Raw genomic sequence first — 9,432 nt, forward strand, 5'->3', positions numbered from 1 at the left:
GGCTGACACTAGGGCAGAGAAGCAATTGAATGCCGGTTTATTTATTTGGAAACAATCCAAGCTTTTTCAATCAGCATGAATGAGAATTACGGCCACAAAGAATTTGATTTAGAGTTGGAAAACTTGACCTTATTTCATTACAACCACAATTTAATGTCTTCCTAAAATTTGATGGCTACATGAAGGAAAAACAATACTAGCACACAGATTTTCGGCCATGTTTGATTCTATTATTTTAAAACTGATTTTTAATAAAGTATTTACTGTTCTATGAAATTAAATTACTCTTTAATATTATTGATTGGTGATCACATATTTGTGCAATGACAAGACCTAATAGTTGGTATTATTTTTGTACACAGTAAATGCTTTCAACTCAAACCCATATGTCCTTACACTCGTTAGCCTGAGTTTCTCACCATTAAAACAAGCAATATACCTAAATTAATAATCAAATTCACATAGAGAGAGAAAAGAAGAGCATTGCAACAGGGATCTGATTAGCCAAAGCCTTATTTGTATTAACTTAGAACACCAGACAGACTGATACCACACATGGTATGCTACATTCACAAGAACCTGCTATATTTACAAGAGAAAACACCAATGACCCAGACCCCAATGGCTAACTACATACAGTCTTAGCTGATCTCTGTTTTATTGTCGCACAATGGTGATCAAAGAAAATACTCCACAAGTTCTCACCATTTAAATCAACAAATGAGAGAACAGCTTCTCATCACAAGGCCACTAAACGAATTACAGAAGCAAAGAACCACAAGCAGAAAACTTTCTGCAACTAACAAGACTAAAAGGGACATGTCGACACTACCTTACACCCATTTGCGGCTGCTTAAGCCGAGATCGGAAGTGCTGGTCAGCAGTGACATCAGACTTCCCCCATGCACCCGTCCTTCAGGGACCACAGCCGGAACTGATGATGGCCTTCCTACCCCAACTGGTGGGCGAGCTTGCTGACGTATGAATTGTTGCCCTTCGAAACCAGGGAAGCCAACTGAAGTCATGCAACTACCCTCCATCTTCATGATGTCATCATTCATATCGTCATCAGCGACCACCCCTTGCCTATTCTCAGTTACCAAAACTCCCAAAGTGGCACCCCCATGAACCCGCTTGTCCTGCACCAGGGCACCATGTGACGTGCAAAGTCCAGTCTTCCCCCTAGCAAATGAATTGCAAGGACCATCACCTACGCCGAATTCTGACCCAGGGTGGCCCCAAGAGCATCTCTTTCCTCCACCATGTGCCTTGCAAAAATCAGTGCTACCTTGAGCGCTCTTGCCACACCCTTCAAATTTGCATCTCTTGCCCCCACCATGACGGACGCAAAAGTCGGTTCGCCCCCTTGCACTCTTTGAGCAATCTGGCACAGCACACCTCTTACCACCTCCATGAGCTACACAAAAAAGAGTCCCTCCATGGACACTCTTTGGGCAAACCCCACCACCTTGAAATGAACACCTTTTCCCTCCGCCGTGGCCCTTGCAGAAAGATGTGCTTCCTTCAGCACCCTTGGTGCACCCTTCAAACGTGCACCGTTTGCCACCACCATGCGCCTTGCAGAACATTGTGCTTCCTTGAGCCCCTTTTGTACATGCTGGATACTGGCATCTGCGACCACCTCCATGGGAAATGCAGAGACCAGAGAGGCCTTCTGCACTCTTTGTGCAGTTTTCTTTCTGGCATCTCTTGCCACCGCCATGACGAATGCACAATCCAGATTTCCCTCTGGCAGCACGAGTGCAACCCTCATGACTGCATCGCCTGCCACCACCATGTGCAATACAGAAATCTGTGCGTCCTTCGGCACTCTTAGTACATCCTAGGAATTCACATCGACGACCACCACCATGGGCCTTGCAGTACACAGTTCGGCCCTCAGCTCCTTTATGGCAGCCAGATCTTTGACACCTCCGGCCACCACCATGGGCAATGCAAAGGCCAGAAGCACCTCTTGCTCCCTTTCCACATCCTTGAAACTGACATGTCTTCGAACTGCTGCGTTGCTGCTGTTGTATGATCCCAGAAGTACAGGTCGCTGAGCTTTTTGGCGGTGTTACTGCACTTGATGAGAGGTCCCGAACAATGGGAGCTGAATCGACTTCTCTGAAAGTCTGGTCAAGGAAGAAACTAGCCTGTGTCTTCGGTGAAGAAGGCAACGGATGGAAAGAATTTCCAGATAACCAACTTATTGGCATTGATCCTTCATTAACAGCCAGTGGCATCTCCGTGACATTTTGAGGTGCAGAACTTAGATGGACACTGGTGATATCAGATTCAGTAGGCCCAGTCGAGAGACTCAACTCCAGATCCACCTTGGGATGCAAATTAGACCTAGCAGCTTTCTTTGGACTGGTTATCCTTTCATTGCCAAGATGGAGTGAGAAGTCCAGCTCAAGATCCATTGATGACTCTTCGTCAGTTTCTTTGGCTGAAGACATTGTAGTGCATGCAGTAGCTGAACTCCCTTTGCTGTCTGAAGAACTGGACGAATTGCCTAGCCCAAGACACAATGAAGAACCGATTTCAGTGCCCATAGATCCATCCATCAAACCCCACTTCCTTTTAGTTCCCTTTGAAGCAAAAAAGAAAGGGACGGAAGAACCAGATGCATCCATGAACTGGTAGCTAAAAAAAAAACGACTAACCTAATTACAACTACCAAAAAAAAAAAAAAAAAAAACAGTCTGTCTGACTTCTGGGCTAAAACAAAATTAGTAATAAACAAAAAAAAACGTTAGATGTCCCTAAAAGGGTACATCCCACCACCACTTATAAATCCTGAAGTATCGAGTCTATCCATTTGCTATAGAAGTTTAATATAGATTAAAGCTTTATAATGGAGAACACTGAAGAAATATCTTCACAACTCGAATACTTCAAGATAACGTTGTGCAGCCGTTCACCCTGTTACACAGCAAATTGAATAATTAGAGAGATATTTTTGTTGTCTATAAGTAAAGAAAACCAGAATTAATGCTGTAAATATTGCACAACACAAAAACAAGTTGATGCATTCTATGTAAATATTGCAACACAGACAGATATGGTCAACAGCACAAAATAAACGATATTTAAAGAGCTTAAGCATGAGGAATCAAGTTTCACTGTATAAGTACAAGTTGGACTCTGTATGGTAAAAATCATTTCAGTAGCACCAACAAAAAGATGGCCATTTATGGGTAAAAAGTTTGCTTTCTATTCGACTATATGCAGATCACCAATGCTGCAGGGGACCAGGGGTTAGTTTCTAATTGACATAAATATCATGGGTCAGCCATAGGAAGTTGATGAATATGTGGGAGAAACAAAAAAATGTAGTATTGAAGGAATGGCCCCATGCCCCCATCCTGATAGAGTTTTTAAAATAATCCTATAAATGGCTTCTTAGGTAGCCAAATCTTGTTTTCATAGCTTCAACAATCTCAATCATCTAATAGGAAAGTAAGTATGTAAATGCATATATATACACACACATTTATATAAGAAATCGCAAGAAAACAAATGCAATAGGATTAACTCCTCCACTCAAAAGGGCCAACTATGTGCTAAACAACCTGCAAACACTGTCAGATTGACTTCGAAACAAAGACAGATTTGGAAAAAGTCAAATATTAATCGAAGGAAAACTACAAGCATAAAATTGAACTTGATATGCAACAAAAGAAGAAAAGGTCCATATACCTAGGTCAAAGCAAAGCCAAATCATAGAACAAAAAATTAATAAAGATAACAAAGATATGCAGAGGGGGTAGAAGCACATAATGAAATATTATGATAGTTGGATAGCCCCAAAAAAAAAACGAATAGAGCTGAAACTTAACAATAGCAGTGAACAACATAGTAGATCTGCACCTCTTTCAATAAAAGAACAAAAAAAAACACCATTAAATTGTAGATAAAACCAATGAAAGCAATTCAGTTTAAAAATTTTTGGCCTCTAGTTACAAGGAAAATGAATTACTCAATTCTGCCAATTAAGTGTACAAGACCTAATTGAGCTGAATTTTTTACTTTTTTCGAAATCCAAGACCATACAAAGTATAAACCCTCAGTTCTTCGCCGTTTATTTTCAGTTTCTCAGCAACCAAACGGGGCACAGGCAAAGAACAAAAACAGTAACTAGAATCAAAATTATGCAGAAATAAATCCAAATAACATGAAAGACGATATAATCACTACTCGAGAAGAATTCAAAAATAGACATAAAAAATTTATCAGAAGAAAAATTAATAAACCAATACAGATTAAAAAAATCTATGCTTTCAAATCTCAATCCCCGCAGAGTAGACACGAATCAAGACAAATCCAGAAACAGAAGATGTAAACATATTAGATATGAACGATTTACATGCACTGGTACATAAAATTCAGATTTCAATTTGGAAATGAAACAGAAGAAACAGATTATATCAAGCAATTAAAGGATTCATAAAGTAGTGTTCGAATCTGAAACAAATTCAAACATTGAGCAGAGAACGAAGGCTTCCAATTCGAGACAATGGACTGAAGAAATTACCTTCAAGAATTTGATTAGTCTATCGTACAGGTGTGTGTATATATGCAGAGGTAGGGAGAAAGATATAGATTTGAGAGAGAGGGGGAGAGAGCTAGGGATTTTGTAGCGCCGGCACAAACAAGACAGGGGAAGACAGAGAAAACGAGGAAAAGTACACATATATATAGCGCGAGATCGAGAGGGGAAGAGAGAGGACAGAGTAGGGCTAATTAGTCATTGTGCCAATTGCCATTTAATTTTTAATTTTTAATTTTATTCTTTTATGGATAACCATTGAAATTAAATTAATTGACAGAGCCCCTTAAATCAAAATTATCAAATGGTAAATGCATCTTAACTAACCAAAGTTGTCGTTTTAATGCTCATTAGTAATCAATCTAAAGGAAAAAAAAAAAAAAAAATTGATTGTGTATTGTATAATTAAAGTTATGACCTTATATACATTTTGAATCATAAAATTACATTATATACTAATAATCTCAAATAGTGGGATAATGATTTGTTGAATTTTTAAAAACTTAAAAGATGAAATTTTATACCTTTGTTTTGTTAAAACAACAAATCAATTAATTTTTGAAAAAAAAAAAAAAAAAAGACAAATCAGTTCATTCTTAGCAACAAAAAAATAAAAGTAACTTAGTTGAATTATAAAATTTCACAAAAGTTGTAATATAATGAAATCTCTTCCATATTAAAACATGGACAGTTTATTTTTAGAGCAGTATCCAACACTTAAATATGGTCAGGACACATATTGAATACTAGAATTATCCAGGTAATTATATTTGTATTTTCTGGTTTGATACGGCTAGGGGACATGATATGTTTTGGACACATGACACAACAATGATATGTTTTGGACACCTGAGACGCGAGGTGATTTTGTAATAATTATTTTTTAGAATATGAGATTTAATGCAATTTATAATATATATATATATATATATATATATATATATATATATATATATATATTGTATTATTATTATTTGAAAGTATCCAGGTCATACTGTGTCATTTTTTTTTTTTTGAGATTTGTCGTATCGCCTTGCTCGTATCATATTGTATCCCTGTCCCGTATCCGTATTGGTGCTTCCTAGTTTGGACAAAGTGTAATGAAAAAATAATAATAAATAAATGAATTAAAGGTTTTAAAATAAAAACCTAAAATGAAATTTAAAATCACTTTAATGGTGCTTAATTTTAAGTATATCTAAAATCAGTAAAATGGTGCACAATTTTCAAAATTTTCTTAAATTTCTATTGTTTAAGAAATTAAAAAGAAAACCTAAAATTAAAATCATTTTAAGAGAAAACATAATTTTTTAAAAATATTATATTAAGGGAAATTTTCATTATTATAGCATCACTTTAATAGTGCGTAATTTTCTTAGGTTTATATTTTTTTAAATCAAAAAGAAAAATAAAACCTAAAATGAAAATCATTTTAAAGAAAATTTAAATTTTTATTAAGAGATATTTTCGTCATTGTAAAATAATTCTAATGGTTAATTGGGCCTTTTATAACAATTAGATAGTTGTTACAGGAGAAAACTTGTCCCACATCGGATCCAGATGGGAAGTGACATGGGTATAAATAGGTGGATATGCAGCACTACCTAATAGTTCGAGTTTTTGGGTAAATAGACAAGCGCCCACCCGTTACAGTTGGTATCAGAGCCAAACTCAGTCCTTGATCTGGTGCCATGCCAAGCACTCGACCCAGAAGGCGTCCGGGTGAGCCACCCCAGGTAGGTAGGGTGGCTTGACCGCAACGAGGGCGTTGCGAGTTCGGGTGAGGGAGAATGTTACAGGAGAAAACTTGTCCCACATCGGATCCGGATGAAAAGTGACATGGGTATAAATAGGTGGGTATGCAGCACTACCCAATAGTTCGAGTTTTTGAGTAAATGGGCAAGTTCGAGTTTTTGAGTAAATGGGCAAGTGTCCACCCGTTACAATAGTCCATTGTGATTTTAGGTCAATTTTTTTAGCAGTCTTGTGCAAAAAATTGAAAGTGGTAGGGGGGTTTTTACGCAATTTGCCCACAAAAATATATATATTTTTAAATTAATAATTCTTTGTGATAACTAGTTAAAATGCACGTGCAGTGCACTTGAATGTAATGTATTATAACTCACAAAATTGAATTACTCACTTTAGTTTTTATCAAAATATTATGTATATCTTACCTAAAAATGCATGTATTTATTATACAACAACATTATTGAGGCATATAATATAAAAGAACATGATCAATAAATAAATGAACATGATCAATTAAAAAAAAAAAATTGAATACATTTTTAAAAAAATCACAATATATTCAATAAAATATTATGTTTCTTTCACATAAGTGCAAGATACTAAAAAATGGGCACGTTGTAACAACGTATTTGATTCTCATTATCAGTTTTTATACTTTCGTAACTACTTCTAAGACCTTGATGAACCCATTCGTATGACCAAATATTATTTGGGTTGAAAGATATCCATACCTGGATAAACAATAACAAAATATAGTATTTGGTTAGTCAAGTTAACACTCATTAAAATGTATGTTGTCAAAATCAAAATAGGATAAAAATAAAAGTGAGAACTTCATTGAACAAGATTATAAAGGTATTGATTTTTTTAATTAATAAAATTGTTAAGATCTAAACGCGCCTATATAGCTTATACTACTAACCATCTTTATATGTATGCGGTCTTATCTTTGCATAGAGTAGTGGTTTCTAATTTCGAACCCATGACTTCCAGATTGCAATGGAGTAACCTTATCGTTACGCTTACCTTTCTTAAAAAATGCACGCTATGATTAGCAATTGGCTGTGCTGGAACGGCATTAGAAATCGTCCAGTGTTCAGGAAATGTTATCTCACTCCAAGGAATCATCCTTTTTGTGGCAACATTTGATGTGTACATGTTGGTATCCCATAACGCTGTTACTCCTTTAGAATCTTTGCGTATGGCATTGGGACACATAGTATCAAGTACTTTGTAATGGATGCGATAAATAACACTTATCACTTCCGATCCAGGTAAGTAATCATACCCATAGGTTTGAACACGAAGACTAACTGCCTCATGGATGTTTTTATCTGTTAAAGATAAATTCAGACTAGGATAAACATTAAAATAAACCGGTCCATGACATAGACTGGTTTCCAGTGCACCCATCAAAGAAGGGTGGAATTTCAGACATCGAGCATCCCTAAGGGTCGCCTGAATACAAGCATCCATACCTAACAAGGTTAAAGGTTTAAAAGCAATTTGAATTAAACCTATATGGATGTACTTATATTTATGTATGTGCCTCTGAAGGTCACGGGAAGACAATAACTTAATTATTGTATCCTTAGTGCTTAATTGCATGGTTTGTTCCATGGTTTTTACAGTCCATAGATCAGTTAAATTAAGCATTCCGATTTTGTAAATGCTCTTAGCACTTACTGGAGGAATAGTCCAGCTGTTCAATTTATTTTGAACATTGGTCCATTCTACTAATTCAGTATTTTTTACCAATTCTGAATCTTGGTTGTCATGTACTCCTGAAGAGGAGGAAGATGGTTTTAACATGGCTGCTAAATATTGTTAATGCTTAAAGGTCTGTATAGGATAAATATTAGCATATTATGTAATGAACAGTAAGTTACTATTCTGTCGTCTTTCTGCTTAAGAGAGATTCTATTACTCGTCTGTCAACGATTTACTGGAAACAATACCCTGTGCAGCAATTTAATGCAAAAGTGGGTTAAACATTCCAACGCGACTTTTGGACGACCCATAATGGAATCTGGGATAAACATAAGTTGGACAGAATAGTAGTCGTATTGTTCATAACATAATTACAATAATAATCATGCTACCAGTACCTAAGAAGCATTAACAATGGAAAGTTAAGCCATCATAGCTCTGATACCAAATATTAGTTTTAATGGATTTTGTCCCCGATAGAATTGCCATTAATACTGAATTTCAACAGGATCAATATAAAGAATTCAGAAATTGGTATTTTAAAGTTTTTGACCAAAATCAATTACAACTTTTTAAAATCCAATTTTATGAATTTTTACAAGAACGCAAAATGGTTATACCTTTTGTTTCTTGGTTCTTCATGACCAATCATTCTCTTGTTAATATAAACATATTGGATGATTTTCTTAAATCATGGACCACATCTGAAGATAAGGTTTTTCACTCTGTCCATCCTCCCACTGAACATCTAATTCTGAAAAGGATTGACCCTGACAGTGGTTCCAAAGTGGAAACCAAGGCTTATAGCCAACCTAGAATAATTGATCCATCCTGTAATGCTACTAAAAAGGACATTTCTCATGTTTACAGGCAGAACAATTATACTAATGTTTGCTTACAAACGGTAGGGTCCCAGCTTGGGAGAATTGAAACAGGCATCGACACGGTATTAAATATAATTAATACTAAGTGTATTACTGTTAAAACTTCTCCTCCAGAAGCTTCCTTATCCAAAGCATTGGTGAAACCTGCATTTGAAGTTCAAGGCTTCAATCTTACACATCCTAAGAAGAATGAAGAATTTCTTACTCTTCTTACTCAGAAAATTCAAGGACTTAAACTTCAGACTTTATCCCATGATGAATCTGAAATTGGTTCTGATTCTGAAAATGTGTTACCTCATCTTGAGGTATTCCAAAATGATTTTACTCAGAGGCCTGAGTTAAACCGAATCGTCTATGATAAGAATATCCACTCTAATACAGCCCCTGCTCCGAGTAGATATTATTATCCCAGACCCACACCTCAAGATATCTTGTATGAAGAAGATTATTTCCATACACAGAAATTTTTTCATGGCAAGACTATTTATGAATGGAACATAGATGGCAAATCTGATTATCAGATTTACGAGA

General features: G+C 36.0%; 1 protein-coding gene across 1 annotated transcript; it reads right to left on the reverse strand.

The window, feature by feature from the left end:
• Positions 1-497: 497 nt before the first annotated feature.
• LOC132282822 (uncharacterized) lies at positions 498-4,685 on the reverse strand. The gene is made up of 2 exons (XM_059784626.1): positions 4,541-4,685; positions 498-2,928 (listed from the first exon to the last, which is right to left on the reverse strand). Exon 2 carries the CDS (start codon positions 2,637-2,639, stop codon positions 834-836), a length of 1,806 nt encoding a protein of 601 aa, XP_059640609.1. The 5' UTR covers positions 2,640-2,928; positions 4,541-4,685; the 3' UTR covers positions 498-833.
• Positions 4,686-9,432: the final 4,747 nt, after the last annotated feature.

Source organism: Cornus florida, unplaced genomic scaffold, assembly GCF_030987335.1.
Source record: "Cornus florida cultivar Cherokee Brave unplaced genomic scaffold, ASM3098733v1 CherokeeBrave_3.0.0_Hap2_Chr11, whole genome shotgun sequence".
Lineage (NCBI taxonomy): Eukaryota > Viridiplantae > Streptophyta > Magnoliopsida > Cornales > Cornaceae > Cornus > Cornus florida.